General features: G+C 37.2%; 1 protein-coding gene across 1 annotated transcript in view; it reads left to right on the top strand.

Moving 5' to 3' along the window:
* The window catches only part of grk3 (G protein-coupled receptor kinase 3), a 70960-nt gene that overhangs the window by 29260 nt on the left and 15645 nt on the right, over positions 1–26055 (top strand). The window contains exons 3-14 of the mRNA XM_039677307.2: positions 13525–13598; positions 13889–13990; positions 15575–15649; positions 15795–15856; positions 15962–16013; positions 16140–16231; positions 16314–16413; positions 16523–16601; positions 17717–17847; positions 20551–20645; positions 21480–21587; positions 23473–23539. Of these exons, the coding sequence (XP_039533241.1) occupies positions 13525–13598; positions 13889–13990; positions 15575–15649; positions 15795–15856; positions 15962–16013; positions 16140–16231; positions 16314–16413; positions 16523–16601; positions 17717–17847; positions 20551–20645; positions 21480–21587; positions 23473–23539 (1037 nt within the window). The remainder of the gene's footprint in view (positions 1–13524; positions 13599–13888; positions 13991–15574; positions 15650–15794; positions 15857–15961; positions 16014–16139; positions 16232–16313; positions 16414–16522; positions 16602–17716; positions 17848–20550; positions 20646–21479; positions 21588–23472; positions 23540–26055) is intronic.

Genomic DNA, 26055 nt, shown 5'->3' on the forward strand with positions numbered 1-26055 from the left:
AAAAGTATGCCACTGACTGACATGCTTCTACTAAATCTATAGTTATCCAATTGTGGGGCCTTAAAACACCTTAAAATGCACATGTGTAGATCAAGAACATCAAAAATTCCTAAGTGAGGGATCCTAAGTGATTCCTAGCAAGATCACTTTCGTTACCTCAGTAGGCTATTTAGAAATTCCTGCATAGTACCCTGGGTGGAGACCATTCATTTTGTGCAAAAATATTTCATTTGCCGCTCACACATTAACTTTGTGCTCAATAACTGTTATAAATATGAGGGGGGTCCTTGGAATTTTTTTTTCCCCTGAAAGGGGTCCCTGGCACCAAAATGTTTGAGAACCCCTGATCTAACGTCCTTGCACCCGCTGCCTCTCCACGAACGAAGCTCTTGTTCTCCTTTGACGGAACTCACACTCATGGTTGGATCATATCGTGGTCTAAACCAATCAGAGACAGAGATGGGGTGGGACTTTGCCTCTGATTGGCTGTGGTCCAGATATTCCTGTAGGCCTACACTGCTCGTGCTCCGTGTCAGGCCTCGTTTAAACCGTCAGTAAATTGTGACCCAATTCCGTTTTTAAACCCACTGCTCCTTGTTAAAGCCGGCCACAATCTCATGAAAGTGTCTATTGCACAGATTTTATTTATAGAGCCATTTACGCCAAAAATTGTTTTGCTTGCATATGATTTCCACTTTATGCCGTTTAATACGCGCGTTTACAGTGCTGTGTATCATATACAAACAAACACTATTTTTGCCGTATAAATGGCTTGAGAAATAAAATTTGTGCAATAGATACCAGTGGTTGAATGTAACGAAGTACAAATACTTTGTTACTTTACTTAAGTACATTTTTCACGTATCTTTACTTTACTTAAGTAGAATAAATAGTGCATACTTTTTACTTTGACTTCGTTACATTTTGCAGCAATTATTATACTTTCTATTCCACTACATTTCTACAACTTCTGTTACTTTTTCATTACATTTTCGTAATCTGACTATCCGTTCGTTGCACGTTTGTCTCACCAGTGACGTTTGGTCGCCATAGATATATCAACCCGGTCACACTAAATGCGTCTCGCACGCAGTGTGTTTATCGTGCAATTTATACGCTAAAATTAGTTTTTATGTGCATAGGAAACGCACAGTGTATAATATACGTTTGATTAGGATTATGGCAAGCCATGAGGTTCAGAATTAAGGCCATTGCACACTGAGCACGAAATATTCGTAAGCGTATTTTCGTGTTCGTCAGCTTAAAAATTCGTCACGCATAGAAACCTTGCACACCGAGTCCGTTGCGTATTTCTTAAACCTTTGCGGGAAAAAACGCAAAAATACCAAATGGATTCGTCAAGCAGTGAGGATGATTTTTGCCCTCTCTTATTGAAAAGTGAAGAAAGAGAAAATATTACGTCCATCCAATCCTGAAATTGCGCCGAGAGGAAGGAGTTCCTTATCAAGGAGTTGCGAATTTATCCTGAGCGATTCAAAATTTACCTCAGAATGTCAGTGGGACAGTTCGATGCTTTGCTAGCGATTCTGGAGCCACATATTAAAAACAAGACCACCAATTTCCGTGAACCAATCGATTCTGAACGGAGACTGGCAGTGTGTCTGAAATGGACCAGGTATGGACACACACACACGGACAAACACACACCCGCGCGCGGCCCGTTGGAAGCGCTGGGCAGACAGAACAGCTAGGCTGTTATATTGTGTATATATTGTGCCCAAATAATACATTAGTTATCGAATAGGCTGCTCAATCACACCTTATTCGATCCTAAATTTCAATCTGATTGAAAGGGGGGGGTTTATTAATTTCATAATCCAATATAGAGAAGAGAACATAAATACTTGATCGAATTGAAAACCGAAACTGAAAGCACGGCGCATATGTGCAATGATTTGAGGACGAGCTCCCCCCGGCCCTGAATTGTCAAAAGACCTCTCAAAATCCTGGCTCTGGATGCGAAAAACGCAGAAAATCGAACCCGATCCGATTAATTTTATGACGGACTAAAGTTTCGGAGGCTGTGTGCAAGCGTGACTGACATAACGTGAGGTCGAATTTTTTTTTTAACGTGCGAAAATTTCGGATGCGAATTTCGGACTCGGTGTGCAATGGCCTTTACACCATAAATTAATTGTGTTTACTGCCAAACATAGTTATTAATATATAACTTAGTAAGGATAAGCATGTTGTGCATATTGCCTAATTGCAAGCTTGTTTCAGAAATGATGACACCAATATTTTTCCATAATTATTGAACATCATTATAGGAGTATTAGGTGGAACGAGTTAGAATTAAATGTTTTATTAATCATTAGAAAAAAAGTAGACATTAAGAGAATAAATTGTTATGCAAGTACTTTTACTTTTAATACTTAAAGTACATTTAAAATCGGGTACTTTTTACTTAAGTATGGTTGTCATTGTGTTACTTCTACTTTTACTTAAGTAAATATTTATCTGTTTATTTGTACTTTTACTTAAGTGCTGAGATTCAGTACTTCCTCCACCACTGATAGATACACACTTTCAAGAGACCGTTTTGTATGTTCCCACCAGTCCTGAGATCTCTCTTGCTGCACGTTCGTCAAGAAGAACTCCATTTAAACATGCATAATGTTTCAGAAATGTCGAGTGTAAACGCATGAATCGGATATGGGTCACAATTTAAGGAATGTGTAAATGGACGGTCAAAAATAATATAGGACATAGGCAACAAATCAGAATTGGGCATCAAGACCAAGGCCGTGGCAATCAGCATCCGCAAAATAAACGCAAGATAAAACAGACAATGAACAATGAAAAGAAATTGAAACAGAGTTTTTTCTTTAAGAAAAGTAGGTCTGTTCCTCCCAACACTCTCCCCGCTCGATGCTCCAACAACAGCCCAGACATGGAGCTACTTCAGCCACCAGTTCAGGGAAGCACTTTTAAACAGTAGCACTTTCTATTTCTATTTTGAAATGTTTTATTTTGCTTAAAGTTTTAGTTTAGCAGCTCAGTGAAGCGCTTTTTTTTTATTAGATTTTTTTTTTTTTTTAGATTTGCATTTGTACATACAGTATAATTGTGCTTCAAATAAAAAAAGTATTTATGTACACCTTATTCTTGTTTAAAATCATGTACATAATATATATGAATGTAAATGGAGCACGATAAAAAGGTGACCTTGAAATTGTGGGTTAAAGGCGACATGAGCCGAGGAAAAAGAAAAATTTGGGTGCATCTAAATTTTGTGCTGGTGCATCTAAATAAAAAAAGTTAGGCGCAGCCCTGCCTATTGGGCTTATTAATCATATATAGCCATGATGCTTGAGACTAGAAGAATCTAGAAGCTCTGGCTGTTAGTCTCAAACCCATTCTCTATTTGGCCTTGCATGAGTATGTGGTATTTTTGCTTTTGTTAATATTGAAACTTTGCATAGGGAAGTGTTTGTGTGTGTGAGTGTGTGTGTCACAGAATAAGAGCGAGCAAGGGCGTGTGTGAAATAGAGTCATGACTATTTAGACCTAAAATAAACGGACACTTGTTTGCTGAGTTTGCTGTGTGTGTGTGCTTGTGTGTGTTTAATGGGCTGTCTGTTTTTCCATGTTCCATCTTTGTTCGCCTAGTAAACATCACTAAGACACTCACCTTGTTGGTAAGGTATTGTAAAATAAAGACACATTAACCTGGCCTACTAAGCTACCTCTCGCAGGCTGCCCAGGAAATGGTGTTTATTTCCCTTTGCGATGGCCAACAGTAAACTCTAATGTAGTTCCTTGTGTTTTTGGGCTATGCATGGGCAATGTGGTTGGTGTTGGCCTGCACTCTTGCACGCGCATATGAGCACTCCTTTCCTTCTCTTATGTAGTACCACAACTCACTCAGTATTGATTGCACGCTTCCGAGTGGCTGGTAAAAATGGCAGAATCAGTCGTGTCAAAAAACAAGTGGTGAGGAGAGAGAGTCAGGTCTTTTGTTTGTCCCCTCAATGTTTATGTAGCTTTTAGGCTCATTTGATAATGCTTTTAACTACTAATGAGACTGTAGCACTCTAAGCTAATTCTTCTTCTGCCAGACGCTTTTATCCATTCATTTTATCCATTTATCATTCAGATCTGGCATTCATAGCCCATTTGACTTTTTTTACTTTTACTTTTTTTTGGTAATAAAAATAAACCTAAGCAAAGACCCAAGCCTTTAAAATGACTAAAATGCACACACTCATCTAAAGGATTATTATGTTCAATTTCTCATTAATGCAATTATCTAATCAACCAATCACATGGCAGTTGCTTCAATGCATTTAGGGGTGTGGTCCTGGTCAAGAAAATCTCCTGAACACTAAACTGAATGTCAGAATGGGAAAGAAAGGTGATTTTAAGCAATTTTTAGCGTGCCATGGTTGTTGGTGCCAGACGGGCCGGTCTGAGTATTTCACAATCTGCTCAGTTACTGGGATTTTCACGCACAACCATTTCTAGGGTTTACAAAGAATGGTGTGAAAAGGGAAAAACATCCAGTATGCGGCAGTCCGGTGGGCGAAAATGCCTTGTTGATGCTAGAGGTCAGAGGAGAATGGGCCGACTGATTCAAGCTGATAGAAGAGCAACTTTGACTGAAATAACCACTCGTTACAACCGAGGTATCCAGCAAAGCATTTGTGAAGCCACAACACACACAACCTTGAGGCGGATGGGCTACAACAGCAGAAGACCCCACCGGGTACCGCAATTTCACAACAATTAGTGTCTGTGTGCTACAGTACTTTGATTTATGATTTCTTGCACTTATTGTTTGCACATTTGATAATCTATACTCATAAAGTAGAACTGAAATGACATTCATTACAAGATTATTAGTTAAAACATTTCAAAATGCACCTGCAGACTATTTTTACAGTCATGAATTTTGTCCAATTTATATAAAATGTAGTGCAAAAACCTTTTCTCGTCTCGTGAACCCAATTTCGTGTCTCGTCACACCCCTAATATATATATATATATATATATATATATATATATATATATATTTGTGTGTATATAAAAGCAGATATATTGTAAATATAAGTAAATTTATCCTTTAAATGTAACAATAATACATTCCATGTACACAGCTATAGCCTAAATAGCGATTTAGCAATTTTTATTTAAAGTATGGTGGTAAAAAACAAACAAACAAAAAAACAGTGAAGATTCCGTGTAGACCTACATGTAATTATGTAATTCAGTGACTGTCCTCCCAGATCTCCTGTGCTTCAAGAGAAAGCACACACCGAGTTGACCGTCAGCAAGCTTACCCCACCTGTACTCTGGCTCGAGTCAGAATCCTGCAATCAAGGAGAGAGATCGTTTTTTGCATTCAAAGTGCGATTAAGGGTAATCCATTAACTCTGTGACGTAAGCCGTATCCTCTTCAGTGTGATTTTATATCAGTTTTTCTCTCTCACCTACTCATTCCTGCTCAGAACATAAGGATATGAGGAAACCCTGAATTAGATGATTCTATCTGCAATTTCAGTTGATGTGCAGTCAGTGTGTGTTTATAGTGGCTAATCTGACATTTAGAGCTGGAAGTGTTTAACTAGTTTTTAACCAGTTTGTACCTTTCATCTGCCTGTGGATTCCTTGCATTTGTTTATCTCATTTATATGACTGCCATCTGATTAATATGTTTTCACTGTGATCCATAGCTGAGTTTTCATACATCTGTGTTCGTGTCACTAGCTGCTGGGTTTATTCCTTTCTGGGTTGTATTTGAGACCTCCTGACTCTACACTGTAGACAGCAGGAAAGGGAGGAAAACAAAGATGACTGTCTGAGAGATAACAGAGAGACGGAAGAGGATGGTGGGGAAGATACTAAGAGGAGAAATTTTTTTGCTGGGAGGCCCTTATTAGTATCGCTACTACTTTTCATTACTGCTCATACTTGGGGGTCCGATTGTGATATGGAAATTAATTATATCTGAAATAGTGTAGCTTGTGCAATTGAACTTGTGAAAATGGGCAAAATATCTGTAAGTAAATAAATAAATAAACTGACATTGTGTTCATGCGCTCAACATGTATGTCTGTGATTGGCTACAACGATCAACGCTTCAAAAACATGTTGTAAATAGTTATCTTTGATGCTCTTCACCAAGTGCTTGCACAAGATACACACGGGAGCGTTTGAAAGCAGGCGTCTATCAGCAGATCCATAATATATCCACGGCCATATAGGTCATTCAGAGACCTATATGTTGAGCATGTGAACAGTAGGGATGTGAATTTTTGCCAAAAATGTCGTTCGAAAATTGAGGAGCAAAAGTCGATTATTGTTCAAAAAAAAATAAATAAATAATAATAATAAAAAAAACGCACATTTACAATGATCGAAAGGGAAAGGTCAATTTCATCTTTAGTGATTTGTCATCAAGCAAACTGTTTATTAATTGAACAAGTAACATTAGTTAATGGTAGTTAACATAGAAGAAAAAACAATAAGCACAAAAGTCAGTTTTTGCGTCGCCAAACCAGATGCTCATTAGATATAATGTCATATGTCAATGACTTTATGTGAACCTGCCTTGTTACTGCAATAGCCTACTTTTAAAACAAATTAGGCCATCCTTAAAAATATTTTGGTTTGCAGTAAGAGCAAAAAAAAAAAGGGTCTGTAGGTAGGTCTATATATATGTATACAATAAAATACCGGGTTTACCATGCGGGAACACTGAATGAAACGAAGCGAACGTACAAGCCATAGTGTGACACGGGTAAACCAATGGTGTAAACATAATCAGATGAAGACGCCACAGGTTTTTATTTAAAAGAAAGAACGTAGCCTACATTTGCATGTAGACATAAGCAACTTTCACAATACTAACTAAAATATAAATAATATTATTTAATTGAATTTGAATTAGACGTTTGAAGGGTAAAAAAAAAAATCGTCCAAAAATTGATAATGTCATCATACTTGTAGTAGTGCTATCGTCGAGTAATAATCTGTTTGGTTGTAAAATGTATTACCTGAATGAAATTAACTCGAATGTGTCGTTTTGTGGAATCATTCATTCACAGACAACATACGAAGATGTTCAACCATAGACTGTAAAAAATATGGACAAAGCGTCTGTGACGTCACCCATAGACTTTCTGAAGAACAGTTTTGAGGCTGTTTATGGGGGGGTTATGGCGGGCGCCATATTGGAAAATCTTGAGAAATACAAAATACAGATGTTCAGAAAGGATACAGCGGTGGTATGATGTGTTGTGTCAGATCATGGCCGAGACGTCAAATTCCACTCGGCGCAGCCCATTATCAGCTGTCAATCAAAGTTAACCGCCCTTATTTGTCATACATTTTATAATATCTAATGTGTATATATAAAAATTCACCCCCCTCACAGTTGTCAGGCACTCAGAACCTATCGAAAAATACAATAAAAGTCCATGGGACCAATCTGTAAACATATGAATTTTAACATGGGGTCTATGGATGTTTGCTCCCTTTTGGGACCTCCCTCTAGCGGATTTTAGATCTATTGCAGTTTTTCGCACTTCCGGGTAGGCTTCATTTTTCAGATTAGAATGTTGCCGCTTGTGTTCAACTTGATCTTTATCGCTGGCAAAAATATGATGCATTTGCAGAGAAACATTCTTTCACTAGACTAAACTGTAGGTTCATGGCCACTTCATTCACGCTGTCGATGTTCTTAAATCTTCATGTTACGACTCCGAGTCGAGTGTGAATTAAAGTGCTTCAGATTCAGAACAGTTCATTCAAACTGATTTAGACAGATCTGCCAAAAGAGTGATTCAATCATTTGAAAATTGAGCATCGCTCATGCCCATAAAAAGATACAGCGTGCTTGGAATAAACTACGCATTTAACAACATGTATTGCATTAAAATAAAGTAACGAGAGGAACGGCTCCCAATGTAACAAAGTAAATCTAGCCTACTTTGTTATTACTATAGATGGTTACTACCATAGACAGTAAAGGTTACTACCCACTAGGCATGGGCGGTATCCAAATTTTCATACCGTCAAACCTCCTCCCTATTTTACCGCGGTATACGGTATTACCGCGTGACTAATTAAAAATTACGAGATCAGGCTCAGAAGGCATCACACATGATGACACGTTCAACCAGAGAGTGTTGGTTCCAATAATGCATCTAAAAGCTGTCAATCAACTATTAGAAAACAGGAGATACACATTGTCTCACACCAGAGAATGTGAGCAGAATGGTGATATTTCCTCTAGAGAGGGGAGCGCATTTCTGAAGATCACGCGCCACGAGCTCTCGACGCCAGCCCCGAGATAAAATTATTTATTAATAAACTAGTGTTTTCTATGTCAGTTGCTGCAAAGATAAAGATTGCATTGACGATGCAAACTGGCATCTTCATGGTATGAAAACACGAATAAAGAGTAGCCTAATGCACACTTCACATGAATAAGCCTATAGCAGAGAGCAGCCCATTTCTTTTAGCTTGGAATTGTTTTGTTTAAAAGTATAGACATTTCAAGCTTACTATATATATACACTTCTCAGATCATTAAGACATGTATCTTATATGCCGAGTTTCAGTTCATGTATGAATCGCGCTCCAGTCACGCGTCGGCGCGTGTCCTAATTACGAACTTTGCTTTTTATTTATTAGCCTAATCAAGGCAATTCGTTGATGAAAAATATATATATATAAATGAAGATGCAATTTATTCAAAACGAAATTCGTTTTAAAGAAAGGCTTTGTACAAAACAAAACGTAATAAGTGGTCATAATCATGTCTGACTGACCCAACGTGTTTTCTATGTCAATTGCTGCAAAGATAAAGATTGCATGCAAACTCGCATCTTCGCGGTAGTGAACGCGAATAAAGAGTAATGCACACTACATATGAATTAGCCTAAACATAAGCAGAGAGCAGCCAATTTCTTTTAGATTGTTAAAGAAGACATTTCAAGCTTACTATATATATATATACACGTCTCAGATCTTGTTTCTTATGCAAGGTTCAGTTCATGTATGAGTCGCGCTCCAGTCACGCCCCGGCGCGTGTCCTGATCACTATATTTGCTTATTATTAATTAATCCAGGGAATTCGTTGATGAAAAAAAAAATTTAAATGAAGATGCAATTTATTCAAAACGAAATTCGTTTTAAAGAAAGGATTTCTACAAAACAAAACGTAATAAGTGGTCATAATCATGTCTGACTGACCCATTCCAAATGTTTTCTGATATTGCGCATTTTATGATCTTATCTTATTCATCTCATGAAGTTCCCTTTTCATAAAATCAACATACATAGAAAAACATCATATTATTAAAAAAATATGAAAGGAATACGTTTTTTTTCCAAACCTAGCTTATATTTAAGCGTCACACGGTCCGTCCCGCTGTAGACTACATGCATGTGGTGGTGGGGCGCAATTTTCAAATAATAATCGAATAATACCAGGCAATCTTTAAATATTATTTTTGCTTGAAATGCCCATCCCTGCCAAACTGCAGAAGTCGTGTTCTTCTTCGAGACCAAGTCACTCAGTGCGCAACTTGCAATCTTTGCCCTCTCTCCCCCACTCTCTCGTCACCACACTGTCACGTCATGAGAACCAGATATAAGCATTTTAGCCATTAAATAAATTGTATTTAAAACATTGCACTTATATAGGAGACAAGGATTCCTTGTCTCCTATTTAAGTGCATTGTTGTTGTTTTTCTGACGGTGTGACGATATTGAAAATGATACCGTTGCTATTTTTAGATCCCGCGGTATACGATATTACCGTAATACCGCCCAAGTAGGCATGTGCCGGTATCAAATTTTCATGCTGCGGTTAATTGAAGAGCTTTTATCACGGTATACGGTATTATCACGATATTTTAATGAAATTAATATTTTAATGCTTAAGAAAAACAGATGCACTGTGGGTCTCTAAAAAAAAAACCAACATTTTTAAATAGTTAATTTTAAACTATTTAAAGAATTTTTTAAAGTTTAGTGACAACATGTTACAATGTTTATGATACAATGACTGGTAGGTTACTGTTTGTATTACTCAATTAAATTATTGGATTTGATTTCAGTCTTAATTCAATATTGACTCTTTTGGATAAATATTAGGTAGGCCCCAGTCTTTTAATATTTCTCAAGAAAAAAAAATACACATAATGCTGTAAACATACAGAGAGAAATTAAATATAATATTTAGCAAAAATACTCCTTGTTATTTTTTTCTATTCAACTAATTTGCTGGACATTAAATGGCTTTCCTGAGGTAAATGTAACGTTTTGTGACACAACTGTTACTGACCTGCAGTGTTACTGACCTCTTTCCGTGTTTAAAAACACTTATTGATCGTTATTATGTATAAGTAAATATACCTTTCGGTAAGTTGTACTGTATCTTTAAATAAAAACGAAAGTAACATGATCGGCTTACTTGAACTGAGGAGCAACGATCTGTGATCAGAACCTAAGAGCTGATTTATCAATAACAACTTTCATATCAAAAGTAATCTGCTCTGTCTAGTCTGTCGGTGTCAGTGTCCTCTTTGCTCTGTGATTTTTCTCTGTGGGAGAGCGTGTGAAAAGTGTCAAATGCGTTAAGCGCCCTTCAGACAGGACGCGGAATGCGCGACGCTGACCGCTTGGTTCAACGTTGCCCTTCAGATACAACGCAATTTGCCATTTTACAAATAAAAAGTTGAACTATTTTGAACTTTAACCCTGGCGTGTGTTGGTCGATGCAGGTCGACGCAACAGCAAAACATCCCTGCGCGTCGCGCGCGTATTCCGCGTCCTGTCTGAAAGTCTCAAGCTGAATGCGTGAGAGTTGGCAGCCCTGCGGGGATAAATCGTCGTGAGCGTTCCGCCATGCTTCTACTCCATGTGAGGATTGTTTGACTAGTGCGCACTGTCGCATGCACACAGTGCTTATGTGGGGATTGTTTACATCAGAGTGCGTGCGTGTTTTGCGCAGCATATACGCAGTGTTTGAGCGGTTGATGGAAAATAAGTTAATGCACGCTCTAAAAGTCTAAATTCGAATCTATAATTTTTACGGTATTTTAAAGAGCCCGCGATAACAATATCGTGCATATTCATTACCGCGATTTATCGCATTACCGATTACCGGCACATGTCTACGCCCAAGCCTACTACCCACCTCTGTTAACGTTCACAATAATGCTCTTCTTCTTCTGTTGTTTGTCCTAGATTGTGCAGTAGGGGGTTTCATTCATGTTAGAGACACCTTGTGTCCCCGACAGGAAAATACACTGCTGCGCGATCTGTGACCGTAGGTGCGCTGTCAATTTTGTCATACTGGAATTGTGCGAAAATAAATATAACGATATTCGAATAAGCAATTTTATGATCGAATTTTGAAAGCAGTTTGACTATTCGAAGATCTAGACTCATCCCTTGTGAACACAATAACCAATAAGAGGTGTTTAAGAATCCATTCAACAGTGCTCAAAATGCTAGAAGGAAATGCTGGTGTCATCACATTTTTTTCAATTTTCATACCTTCTTGGTACTGAAGTCAGTAGTGTTTACAACTCTATTGGGCCCCATGTAATTTCAGCTTTGCTTTGTATTATTTTGGTGTAAATGCTCCTCAGTTCATGCATTCTGCTTTTTAAGCTACAATGATGTCAACGTGAACCAGCATTCACTCACAATTTTACTTCATTAATGTGATGGATTTATGAAAATAGTATGGCATGACATGACTTCACCCATTGTGAATTGATTGGATTTTGAAAAGGAGCAGTTTCAGACCTAAACACTGTAGTTTGTTGTGAAAAGAATGAACGTTTTGTCCTAGAAATCAGGCCATATTTATCTGAGCCGCTTTATCACCCTTGATTATCTTTATGGATTCCAGTATTAGGTGTTTGTTTTATTATATATTTATACAATATAAATGACAATACACATACATACATTCATATTTTGAAAATATATTTAAAAATAAGTTGTATATAAATATATCTTCAGGGACTGGGTAAGAATAAATTATCGCAATACATTACAATACAGCATTGTAACAAAAATATCTGTTATGCAATAAGTCACTTTGATTATAAAGCATCTGTTAATGTAATGCATAAATGTAAATTATTATGCACATATAATTGTTGTATTATTGTGGTGTAACTGTAATTTAAAACACTTTATTTAAAATGAATAGGTATAGACATTGTGCTGTAGCTGCCCAGCAGCACCATGTTTGTGGTGGTTTCTTTTTTTTTTTGCTTTTAATCTCCTAAACGATAATTCCACTGTGATCCAATTAACGTCTGCGCTGCCCTCCTATTTTAACAGTGGTAATCAGCTCGCACTAATGCTGCATGTATCAGAAGTGGCCACGCTCTCAATCTCATCGCCCAACGCTAGAACGGTCACGCTAAGCCTCTAGAACAACGTTCCTTCCTTCCGGCATCTTTCATCTGCTCTGTTTATATGACTTGCAAGGGCCATAGCACTCTTGAATTGCATTTCATCCTGTGACTTTTGCCCTGTGCGGTCACCCAATCACACACTGAGACAGGCAGCAATCTCTATCCGAGGCCCGTCCCCTCCGCTCATGATGGTGGCCCATTATTGTTGCTATGGGAACTGTCTCAACTTTCCTGTCTGTTCTTCTCCCTCTGTGCCACGTCGTCATCACGTGAGCGCATGGGTTGTTTAACTGGTAACTTCTGCTGTGCTTTTTTTTTTTAAAAGCAAACGAGTTGAAAACAAGATGAGAAAGGAAATGCTCCAGCTGACAGGATCGAGTGAAATGGAAGGTCAAGGTGGCTGTCTGATGGGGGATTTTCTGAATTTGGATAGTGGTGTCTGTCCTGTGATTTAAGGATAATCCTCTCAACAGTAACTAATCCACGGTCCACTGGTTAGATTGTTGTTATTGTCCGTTGTTCATTGAGAGCGTTTACCGTCAGCACTGTACCAGTATCTGCGAGTCACGAATGAGAGCTAAACCGTTGAATCCCAGAAGTCATATTTTATCCTGAATCAAAAGGGGGAAACATTAAGTTGTTGTGCATAAAAACATAACCTTTTAAAGACAGGCTATATTTTCATGACACCATGACAAATCAGGAACTTTCTTTGCAAGGCTGATTGCATGTTTATGATGAATATCCATACAATATACTATATCTCTTGTGATCTTGTTTTCTTCACCACGTGATATGGATTTGGTTATGAAAATACTGCTTTGTTGGAGCAACTTCCCCCTTCAAAGCAAATCATATTATATTTATTCATGGTGATAAAGCTGCTATTTGAGTTGTCTCTTTATTATTTACTCTAGTTATACTTTTGTTTACTTTGGCATGAATGTCTTTCAGGAGCTTTCATAGGCATCAATATAGCTGCTGTTCTATTTGCTTTATATTTATAAATACATTTTCTTGCATTGCGCACTCTAAAAAGGTCAAATCTGTCTGTCGTTCATTCTGTTTTGCGCCTTATCTAACTGTTTGCCTTCCTGCCTCTGTTGTCCAGGTTTCCTCTTGTTCAAGGATTTCTGCATGAACGAGATCGACGAGGCCGTTCCACAGCTGAAGTTTTATGAGGAGGTAAAATGTTTTTGTTTTCTTTGCAAGCAAGCATCTGTATATTTCCTTAAATGGGCTTTTTGTTAATTGTGCAAGTTTTCAAAGATTTTTTTTTTTTTTTTTGTAATTGACCTGACTTGTTGCGATCTGCAGTTACATGAACTGGTTATGACCTGCAAAGACATGGCTGATCGATACGTTTTTTTTTTTTTCTTTTCCCCATTCCATTGACCAGAACAACACCATGTTTTCCTATAAAACAGTGTGGGATTGTCTCTAAAATGACGGTAATCTTGTTTTGTCCTTTTCAGATTAAAGAGTACGAGAAGTTGGATTCAGAAGAGGAGAGGCTAACGAGCAGTCGGCAGATTTATGACGTCTACATAATGAAGGAGCTTCTGTCGTGTTCACATGTAAGAAGAAAATGTCAGAATCTATAAAATGGTCACTAGCAGTCATTTCTCATTTATATGACATAGGACTGCAGAATTAGGGTTGGGTATCGAGAATCGAGTATCGATTGGAACCGAGACAAACTTTTCGTTTTTCCCGGAATCGTTCAAAAAAGTTAAAATTTCGATTCCTAGTTTCGATATTCACAGTCCGCCGAGCGGAAGAAGAAACCGCTGAACAACACCAACGAAGAAGCGTCTACCGGAAGTGTTGGCATAACCACGCGAGTCAAACATGAGTAGCTTACGTCGACGATCCAAAGTGTGGCTTCACTTTTCTAAAAATAACGAAATCTTGGCAAAATGCAAAATTTGTGAAAAAAGGAGTATTTTTACAGAAGGAGTATTTCCTTCAGAAAGGATTATTTCCTTCAGAAAGGCCGTTGGTTAGCAAGGTTAGCTAAACTTTTTTGCCTCTTAAAAGAATCGGAATCGAGAATCGTTAGGAACCGGAATCGAAACAAGGAATCGGAATCAGAATCGTTCAAATTCAAACGATACCCAACCCTATGCAGAATATATAAATGATGAATAAATATTCAAGATTTTGTCTGCATTTCAGTTCTACAAATTTTATAATATCTATTTAGATCTGCTCCTGTCATGTCAAAGCTTTCTATTCGCTACATGATTACTTGCAAGGTCAAACTGATCCAACAACTAATCAGTGAAGATGAATACTTGCATTATATATATATTATATATTTCATATTATATTATATCATATCATATTATATATGAATTTCTTTTCTTTTTTTTTCAATTCATTGAAAAAACAGTATTATTATTAGGGATTTCAGTTAAACGCGTTATTTACGGCGTTAATGTAAACCCATTTTAATGCCGTACATTTTTTATTGCCCTCGTCAATATCAGGACCTCTCAGTATTTATTTCACCCTTTTATGGACGGTGTTACATTGTGTGAGAAATTATTGCCAAATAATTATTTGTCAAGTCATCCTCATTTATTGCACTTTTAGTAATGTAGATTGTTTCAAAGCAGATTTACAGAGATAAACAAATAATTTAAGGTAACAGAGATTGGTTTGGTTTTATAGCGGTTCCCGAATACTCTTATCTTCCAGCCAAAGCCAGTTTTGATTAACTCGCCTCCGTCGAAACGATCATTTGCCGTTAAATTAGGGGCCGCTAAGACGGCACCGTTCTCTCTAAACTTTTTATATTCATTAGCCCTTAATATGATGCATGCAAAGAAACATGGTTCTATAATGCTGCTAGCTGGAGGGATGATGTTTCTTATTGTCCATTGAAGATCCGGAGACTCAAATGATTTCTGTTGAGAAAACAAGAGAACCATTAGCCTCCGTCAGTCTCCAGTAGTAGCTTTTCAGAAACAGGAAGCCCAAATGAACCAACACAATGGCTTATAGGACACTCAAGCCCTGTGTGATTATGTCACACTGTTTTATGTTGTGATAACCAGGACTGCTTAGGAGGTTAATGTAGGAAACTGTTCTTGTTGTTTTAGTGTTTTGACCTCCCTTATCGCAAATGTCACTTAATCTACCTTCCTTTCTCACAGCCCTTCTCTAAGAAGGCAGTAGACCATGTCCAGACTCACCTAGCAAAGAAACAAGTTCCTCCAAATCTCTTTCAGGTAAGTCCGCCAACATGACATAATCGAACCAGTTTTTCCGGGTGCAGATTGGCTTTTGTGCATTGAACACAAAGGAAGGGAAAGTGTTTAGAAAGCAGGGACTCACAATAGATCCTGATGCACTTGTTTGCTTGTCTCCTTCCAGCCATACATAGTTGAAATCTGTGACAGTCTTCGAGGAAAGATCTTTCAGAAGTTCATTGAAAGGTGACAGACTACTACAAAGCTAATAAAAATTAAAATGTTCATTTTTGAGTTATTTTGTTGCTTGGGAATGATAATAACATTAAAACCTTTCTATTTGTTCTCTAGCGACAAGTTCACGCGTTTCTGCCAGTGGAAGAATGTAGAGCTCAACATCCATGTGAGTTTTTCTTTTTTTTCTTACGTTTTGGTCCCTTGTTCTTTATTTACCCAAAAGTTATTCATTGCACCTTGAAAAACTTTTGAAATCTTGTTTTTTATTTAATTGTTTTATTTTTGCATGTAGTTGACCATGAATGACTTCAGCGTGCATCGGATCATCGGTAGAGGGGGTTTTGGAGAGGTGTATGGATGCAGAAAGGCGGACACAGGGAAAATGTAAGTGCTGTTGTAAGGATGAAACCAAAAAGAAGCTTCTTTTGGGTTTAGATAAAATGATGTGCTTGTGTGTGTGTCTCAGGTATGCCATGAAGTGTTTGGATAAAAAGCGGATCAAAATGAAGCAGGGAGAAACGCTGGCGCTCAATGAGAGAATCATGCTGTCGTTGGTCAGCACTGGGGTGAGTGACACGTTCACAAGTGAAAACTCAACTCGTCGTAATACTAAGACTGCACAATTAACATCCGTCTCATTTGTGGTACCCTCTCAATTTCTTTTTCTCTCTGCAGGATTGCCCTTTCATAGTGTGTATGACATATGCCTTCCACACCCCTGATAAACTGTGTTTCATCCTGGACTTGATGAATGGTAAGGGAAGCCATCATCTCTTTGGTCTTAAAGGCTTGTTCATGCCAATGTATTAGAGTCCAATTTTTATACTAAGAAAAATTTTCGGTACGAGAAGCGCAGTGTCGCATCGCGCCACATGGTTAAAATTCAAATACATTGTTTTCAATGACTCACACCAGCACCCAGCTATGAATCAGGACTGCTGTACAGACAATATCTTAATTTCATAATACCCTTAAACAATCAAAATTGTTGACCACCAACTGACAAAATGTGTGCATCCTGTGTGCAATACCTCCAGACGCTAGACGTGGCGCTTCTTGCTGCTTTAAGACTCCATAAAAAAAGCAGAAGTACAATGCTTTGGACTCTGTGTTTTGAGTTCATATTGATTTGATTTTAGATTCATGAGCATATTTTTGTGCTATAGTTTAGATGGTCTCACCAATCCAAACCAACACAATCTCCAAGTGAGATTGTAAAAGGCCATTTAGGGCTCTTATTTTGGCCTTCCTCTATTACTCATTGTCAGCCTGAACATGGGGCGGATCTTCCTCTTCAGACAAACATACACTTCCTGTATCTGTGCTGCAGCACGGGCGACTTCTCTGAACGTCCTTCTTGATTTGTGAAACAATCACATCACGCACTTCAGAAACAGTGGATTTAGACACTCATGGATCTAGTCATAATAACCCTTCCTACATATCAGAATGATAAACATTTTCCCAGAATTCTCATAAATGGACACTGTTCAAGTGGCATCTCAATCAAATTACTATAATTAATTAAGCTCATACTTGGTAGACTAGAAGATCCTTGAAGTATCCTTGAAGTATAATTAGAGGATATATGATTTTGCAAACTGCAAGTATAAATGTCGATTAGAAACCACATTTTCCAGGGTTTTTTCATTATTTGTTTTTCATTTGGTTTTGGTTTTTATTATTAAATTTTTATCTTGCTTTATTTTATTATGCTCTCTTTTTTTATGATACTTAATTTAGAATTTTTTTTAAACTCCCTTCAAACGGCTGAAAAAGTAAAGAAAATGAATTGGTTACATGGTGTGGAATCTCTGATCTTATATATTTATAATGTAGTTTAATAGTTTGATTGTACTTGTGTTTCAGGCGGAGACCTTCACTATCACCTATCTCAGCACGGGGTCTTCAGCGAGAAGGATATGCGTTTTTATGCAGCTGAGATCATACTGGGCCTCGAACACATGCACAATCGTTTCGTCGTCTACAGAGACCTCAAAGTGAGTTCATCACCATCCCAGTTGTTCTTTTTCACACTGAAAGTATTGTTTGTACAGTCCTCTGTCACTGGAAAACCTGTTCTTGTGATTCCCTGTTTCCGCCAAAAAGGGAAAATGAAATGTTCCGTTAGAGTTTGTGTATTTTGTAACGTAAGCTTGAATCTGTTCTGCGTCGTCTGAGGTTATTTTTTATTAAGTTTGGCTGAGCTGTCTCTCTTGGCAGCACTGTTTATTGTCTTTAAACGGAAAAGTACGTCATGTGACGGAGCGAGTCGAGCTTAACCTACAGTCCCAAACATAGAGTTTAGCCTGCCATTGCGATGACCGCTAATATCATGTCATTTGTCGACCCTCCGTGTGGAAGCAGCAAGAGTATAGTTATGCAATCGTTGTGAATTATGCAATTTTAAGTGAGATGTTTAGGCTTCGCGCTGCCAGATTGCTGAGGATGTGCAGGATCTTCCCTGGCAAGCTCCTGAAACGGGAGACTGCACATGCGAGTGGGGTGCATTCTGTGAGCGAGCAATCCTGTTGTTTTTCAGCAGTTTCACTGCTCTTTTGTGTAGAAGAAAAACTCAGAATGTAATAGATCACGTTTGCTTGCGTTCCTGAGAACCTTAATGCATGAAAAGATTTCCAGTGTGAAATGTCTATTACAGGGATAGTTCACCCAAAACTGAAATTTTGTTATGATTTACTCGCCGTCATATCATTCCAAGCCTGTATGCTGATAATTTCATTTTTTTAAATAATCATCATGCAGATCTTTTTATAACACCAGTAGTGTAATGCTAATATTTGGTTCATGGGAAATCTCATTGGTCAAAATCCCTGTATATTAAATATCAAATATTTTCTTATTGGCTGTGATTGTGTGACATTCAATGGTAGAATGGTCATATATGTTAGGGCTGGGTAATAAATATAGATTTCTCGATATTAATCGATTCTCATTTTTACGAACTGATATCGATTCTTAAATCTAAAGAATCGATTAGTCATCACGTTTCATTTGAATGAATGGAACATTGCATCGAGGTTGCGCGCATCCAAAAAAATCGCAATAACCTTTGTTTCAAATTGCAATAAAACAAAACAGTTAATTATTAACTTCATATTAGGCTAATGAAGCCTATAGGCTACAACTAGACTCCCATAGTTTACAGCATTAGTTAAGAGATTTGATTTTCTTGAGAAAATTTGGCATTTATTGTAACTGATATCTAAAATAATCAATATTGAATCGAATCGAAATCGAATCGAATTGTAAAATTTGTGTCAATATACCCAGCCCTAATATATATGTTTTTGTTTTTTGTTTGTTTTTGTTTTTACTTTGTATTTCATGTTCCTTTCGAGTCGGCCGTCATAGTGACAACAGCCAATCACAACATTTCTGGTGTTGCATGAACGCGATTGGCTAGCATCAGCTCTAGGGTATTTGCATTAGCTAACACTTGCGTTTGCGCATTAAAAGTTGAACATTTTTGAAATTCTGCTGCGAGCAACGGCCCGACTGAACCCATAATTGAGTTTGGCAAAGCATGATGTCACTCATTCAGAGTAAATTAACGCTGACGCCCCGTGTGAATGCACTGTAACTAGTAGTAAAGCGGAAGAGACGACCAGTTCACGTGCGCTACATTAAAGAGCGCCAACACAGTGTTTATTTTTTGAATCTCGTAATAAAATTGACCAGAATTTGAAAGCTGCATCTTTAAAGAAGTAACAAAGCACAAAGCTAATTGGGATTTGTTGGATGGGAGGCTGGGTACAAAGCTTTGTTCATTCATCAACTGAAAACAACATAGGCTGAAAGATTGTTTCTTGGGATTTAAGAATCGATACTGTTCTTCAAAAAGGGAATGGGAATTGTGCACGCTTTCCATTGTGTACAAGGTCATTGTTTTTTGCTGGAAACTTTTGGCATTGCACTTAGATAGTGTTACACTCAGTGTAAGGAAAGTTCACTTTCTACATGAACTAGTTCAAAGTTCAGTTCACACATTTTAAAATGAACTAGTTCAGTTCATGGTTCATACTTCAAAAAATTAACTAGTTCATTCATGGTTCTTTTTTTCCATATGTTGCGAGCTTTTTTTTTTCATTATTCCCACAGCCCAAATACAACCAAAGACAATTATTTTATCGACGGGCAGTTTGTACAGAAATGTAAGATTTTTCCCATCCTCACCGACCTTCGTCATAAAATCAGTTTAAATGATCATACGATGCCTCCTCGCTCGCTGCTTTGTCGACCGCGGCCACGGTGCGACACTGTTGTCTTGTGTTGCCAGATTGGGTGTTTTTCCGCTACATATTAAGGCCTGTTTACGTGGGTTTTCGCCTGGAAGGCTCTATAGAAATCTGGCACCCTATTGTATGAAGTTAAACTGAGAGAGCGTGCGTTCACAGACACCAGAATGAATACGTTCACAGTAACGTTCATCAGGCAGTAATACAGTGCGTTCAGTTCACGGTTTCCCAAAATATTAATGCGTTCAGGCATTCAGGCACAACACTGGTTATACACTATTTCTGTTTTGTTTTTTTTCTTCAGTAAATGTACTCCATTGAATCACAGTAATTCTGTAGGTGTTGCTCACAAAAAGACATTTTGTTCTTTATCAAGTTCTTAAAAATGTTTATTTTATTTTTATTTTTTACTGTACTAACCTCCGCATCATTTGCTGTTCCCCACAGCCTGCGAATATCCTCTTAGATGAACATGGACACGTTCGCATCTCTGACCTGGGCCTTGCCTGCGATTTCTCCAAGAAGAAACCACACGCCAGCGTGTAAGTTCCTCTTCTCGAGGGATCAAAACCACATCTTTTATTAGTGTAAAATTAAAATGTCTCTTGTTTGGGGGAAGTATGGTGGCTTCTGTTTCACAAGCTCTCTGTTGTCTCATACTCATGTTTGAGCATATTGAAGCTTTTTGCAGCCAGTTTTAAAATCTTAAACCAGTCTGATCTGTTTTTTTTTTTCTTTATGGAAGTATACAAATGCTTTAACCAATGAATTGCATAAGCAATCATGTTATACATGCATTTGGTGTATACAGTATGTTTCAGTGTTATTTCAGTGTCATTTTATATGAATTGTTTAAATGAATCATTTTATTTTGTAATCCATTTGTTCATTAGAAAAATTACACAACTTGACAAATCAGGTTTTTTCTTTTGTAAATTTTCCTTTGTTTATATATAAATATAGTTTTTTTTAAAATTCATTCATTCATTTATATCAGTCTGGTGAGTAAAATAAAAAATTTACTAGCCAATGGCCCTCAATGTTTACATGTCAGCACTAATTTAATGTTCATAAATTAATTTAATGTTCAATAAAAAAGCAGTTATTCAACAAATGTGCTCATTTAAATATAGACGCTACCATCTTAAAGGCACAGTAGCAAAAACATCATGGTGAATTCAAAAGGCCAGAGAGAGGATGGAAAACAAAATGAAAATGCATAACAATAGTTTTTGGGAGAGTGGACTAATGTAGCAGTTATTTTGACTGTTTGTGTTATGTATAAGAATGAGCTTTGTTATGTTTACAGTCAGTGTGTGCTCAGCCCGGGGGGTGTACAGTTTGATTTTAATGTGCATTAATTCCTTTGTTTGCAGAGGTACCCATGGCTACATGGCACCTGAGGTTCTGCAGAAAGGAACAGCGTACGACAGCAGCGCCGACTGGTTCTCTCTGGGCTGCATGCTGTTCAAACTCTTGCGAGGGTAAGACCACCCTCTGCAGCGGCCCACTCATGAATTCTTTATCTCTCTCTCTCTGTCTGTCTGTATGTCTGTGTTTCTCACCTGTTTGATGTGAAGTGTAAGGTTTAAATGTCAGGGGTTTAGAAGCAGGAGGTCAGGAGCAGACATCAGAGAAAAAAGGCAGAAAGGGAGGGGGTGGAGACCACTGAAACCGTTGCTAGGTAGAGAGTGTGTGTGTGTGTGTGTGTGTGGGGGGGGGGGGTTGATATAATGGGGGGCGGAGTCTGGTGCATGTCTTTCCATTGAGGTATCTCACACATACTTCAAAGCAGAATGAAAACAGGTCAGAACAGACATGGAAAGCTTTCTATAAATTTAAACTTTACACATAAATAATTGTACATATGAAGTGTGTGTATGCATGCAAAAATTATATGAATTATTCATATAAAATTATAAATAATCATTTATATATATATACTGTGTATGTATATGTACATTTTAAAATGATCGCAACATTTTATAAAAAATAATTTATATAATTTTAAAACTTATTTATTTAATGTTCAATATTAATATAAAGGGGTGGTTAATCTGTCTGATTTCCCGATTCGATTACGATTGTTGAAGTCTCGATTCGATTACAGTCGATTTTCGATTATTAACGATTCTCGATTACCGATTATTGATTTTCCATTTCACAACAGTAAACGAAAATGCACTAGACCAACATATGATTATATTAGCAGCAGCAACATTTTTGTACTAATTGCACTTTTTATTTGTTTGATATTCAATGAAAATGTAATGATGGTTAGTGAGGACATGCAAACATGCTTGTTGTCTACTACTTAGGCATCTCATTATATTTAAATATTTTTTTTTCAAAAGCAATTGTGTTGCATTATAATGCAAAGCACCTGGTTCTATTAATTGACAGCATTTAAATGCATTTTGTGATTTCCTTCAATTTAAAATCTTTGAAACAAGTTTGGGGACTTGAAGGGCACCTGATTCAGAGAATCACCCAGAAATAAAAAAAAAACCCAGCATTTATCTGAAATAGAAAGCTTTCGTAACATTAAGGAGCAAACACTAGGAGCATACTTGTAGTGAATTAATAATATAATGACTGGTACAGCCGAGTGTTTTTCCTCTTCTGGCTGGAAACGTGTCGTATGACTTCTCATATTTGTCATGTTTCCGTCGTTGGTTTTATTCTACAAAGCTTACAACTAGTGTGGCTCTTGTCCAGCTCCTTTCCCCCTTCAACTTCAGAAGCCAAAATATTTCCACATGTCAGCTTTTAACCTAACAACGAGGGTGTTTGGATCTCCGTTATGTGCACGCCACAGATGGTCTGGCCTTTCGTCTTTCGCGTTGCGTCAATATTACGTTATTATAAATGTATATCTCAATTTTTATTATTTTTTTAAATATCAAAATATTTTTTTTTTTGGAAAATCGATTTTTTTTTACATTTATGAATCGATTCAGGATCGTCCGCATCACGATTCACCGAGAATCAATTTCCCCCCCTCCCCATCCCTATTAATATATGTATGTGTGTATATATTTAAAAATTTGTAATTTTATATAAATAATTCATATAATTTTTTTAAAATCATTTAATTTTTACTTTTTGAGGTTTTAGTTATCAGTTATAACTAACAATAAGCCATCTGAAGCGAATCTCAATTTTTGATTTACATCAAGACGATGTGATAGACAATGATAATGCTTGTGTCTCAGTCAACAACTGAGAGTGAAAAGTTTTTGAACTCTCATGGAAACCCCTCCCGCCTACCTGTCACTGCTAAATCACCACATGTGTTCTCTGTTTGACGTTGCGAGTCTGAGCACTTTGTGTGCGGTTACATGAACTCTGTTTCTTCTGTTCTCATAGGCACAGTCCATTCAGGCAGCACAAGACCAAAGACAAACATGAAATTGACCGCATGACCCTTACCATGGTAAGAAACCACACGCAGCTTTATTTTTGTTACCTTCACACATAGTCACATGTAAATGAGTGTGATCTAATTTAAAATTGCTACATTGTGCATGATGAAATGGACTGAAAGTTCCCATAGAAAAAAAAAGGCTAGCAGTTACCTAGAACATCTTCGCAGGCACACAGATCTTAGTTAGAGTTTTAAAAACTTCTAGAGAAGTGTTACCTATAAATTGAGTTCAAACTGGAAAGTGTCTTTTGGAGAGATTCTTAATCCTGAATGACAGATATTGCAGTGAAACGGGAGATAGATAAAGGAGCCACAGCTTTCCGTGGAAGTGAAGAGCGAGCATTTCATCATTGGAGCACCTGTGCCTTTACACCCACTGTTTAACAAGGGAACGCTAATGGAGAGGAATTTGCATCCACGCTTTGCATTTGCTGTCCTCCTCTCACCACAGCAGTAATTTAGTCCTCACCGAGCTGCAACGCTCTTGACTGTTGTGCAGTCACTAGAAAGGAAGTCACTTGTTTTTAATGCTGATTTGGGACTTTTTGTGGTTTCCCTTTAAAGCTAAGACACAAGTGAACTGTCTACTGAGGTGTGAATTCTCCCAAGGCAAAAATATGCTGCCCTCTGAGACGCCTGGCTTTGATTAAAATCAAAAGCAGCGTTGCATGCTTCTTTCACCGATAAGGCAGTCCCAGAATACATTGCGAAGACTTGGCTCAGTGCTAATGGCAATTCGAAATGTATTTAGTTTTTCAGTATTGATAGGAAATAGTTACAACTAATTAGAAATACACAGTATTTGTGTGTGCCATGTGTTTTTGTGCTTATTACAGTATCAGGTAACTAGACTATATCGCTGCTTATGAAGGTAGTTTTAAATGAGTCATTAGAACTTAAAACAAAGTGCGTCCCAATTCACATATTTATGCACTATTCTAGGGCTGCCCCCTAATAGTTGACTAGAAGAGGTTTGGGCGACAAACATTTTAGTTGGTTAGTTGCAGAAATAAAAATCACTTTTAAAAGAATGTTTTTTGGCAAGAAATCCAAACATTCACCTATCATTCAAGTATACTGAAACATGTAAGTAGTAGCACACAAGTCCACTCGCTCCGTTAACCTAGATAAATGTGCGCTATTATTAGGCGCATAAGTGTTAAGAGCTTAAGCACAAACACTTACTGCATGACTTGCTGGCTCCTAACTCAAAATAACAACAGAATGTTGTGCTTTTGTAAAATAATGAAAACAATCAGGATGTGCTTTCTGGCGTGTTAGTCTCAGTGAACCGAAACTTAGTGTATACTTTCTTCACAGACATGAGAAATATATCTGAAAGCTTGACATGTCTACTTTTAAATGAATCAATTCAAGTGGAAAATAAATGTTCTCAGATTTTCATCCGTATAAAAAGTGCATATACGCGCGTCCACTGCTGCGGAGATGACGAGTCAGCATTGTGACTTTGAATTCTTTGACGTTTTGTAATATAAATCGTGCGAGTGATGTGTTCACATTGAGAATTCCAAATAGAAAAATGTTTAAATACCCGAATAATGCACTTAAAGATGATAAACGGTTTTCCTCTGACAGGCAGCAAGATAATGTTTTATGTGGAAAGATTTTGAGCCAAGACTGTTATTGTTTAATTTTTTTCCTGATGAAATAAAAGAAGTTATAGTGTACTCCTGACTATCCTGACACAATAATAGACCTACTCGGGGTTTGTTTTCGGATGCCAACCTCCCAGGAAAAATGATCTCCATATTTCATTAGTCAAGGATTTAGAAGGTAACTTTTATACTCTCACCAATTTAGTTTTTTTATTTTTTATTTTTATTTTTTTATTATTGCAATTTTAGGCATTACAGGGCTTTAACAAAGGGAAGAACACATCATAAATCAAATCTGCAAGCAAAACATGAAACCTCCATCTGAATCCCTTACTTGTTATTTTTGTCAATCGAAGAAACCTTTAAGGGTTTTACTTGTAAAGTCTACAGACACATATACAAATAAATAAATACATTTAGAAAAATAACCATAATAAAAAATAATAATAAAATAATACAAATAATATCATCAGATTTAGTTAATATTGGACTGGACAACTTAATCATAACACAGAGGTTTGAAGTTGGCAACCAAAGGACTACTGTTCAAAAGTTGGGATGCATTTATTTGATCAAATATCCTCTAAAACTTAAATATTTCTATTTAATATACAATGAAAAATAAAATAGATCCTGTCATGGAAAAGCTAAGTTTTCAGCTTCAGTGTCACATGATCCTTCAGAGACATTGTAATACTTGCTGCTCAAGAAATATTTAATATAAATGTCCTTTTTGTGGATAATATTTTGACGAATAAAACCTACAACGCAATGCCCTGCAATGCATCTAGTTCAGCGTTTCTGTGATGGTACCTGACAGCTTGATTTGCGTTTGTACATCTGCATTTACTGTGACTTTAGTGAATGTTGACCTTGATTTGAATGTGCAGTTGGCACACTGCCTGTTAT

Source organism: Pimephales promelas, chromosome 23 (assembly GCF_988280905.1).
Source record: "Pimephales promelas chromosome 23, fPimPro1.hap1.1, whole genome shotgun sequence".
In the NCBI taxonomy this organism is placed as follows: domain Eukaryota; kingdom Metazoa; phylum Chordata; class Actinopteri; order Cypriniformes; family Leuciscidae; genus Pimephales; species Pimephales promelas.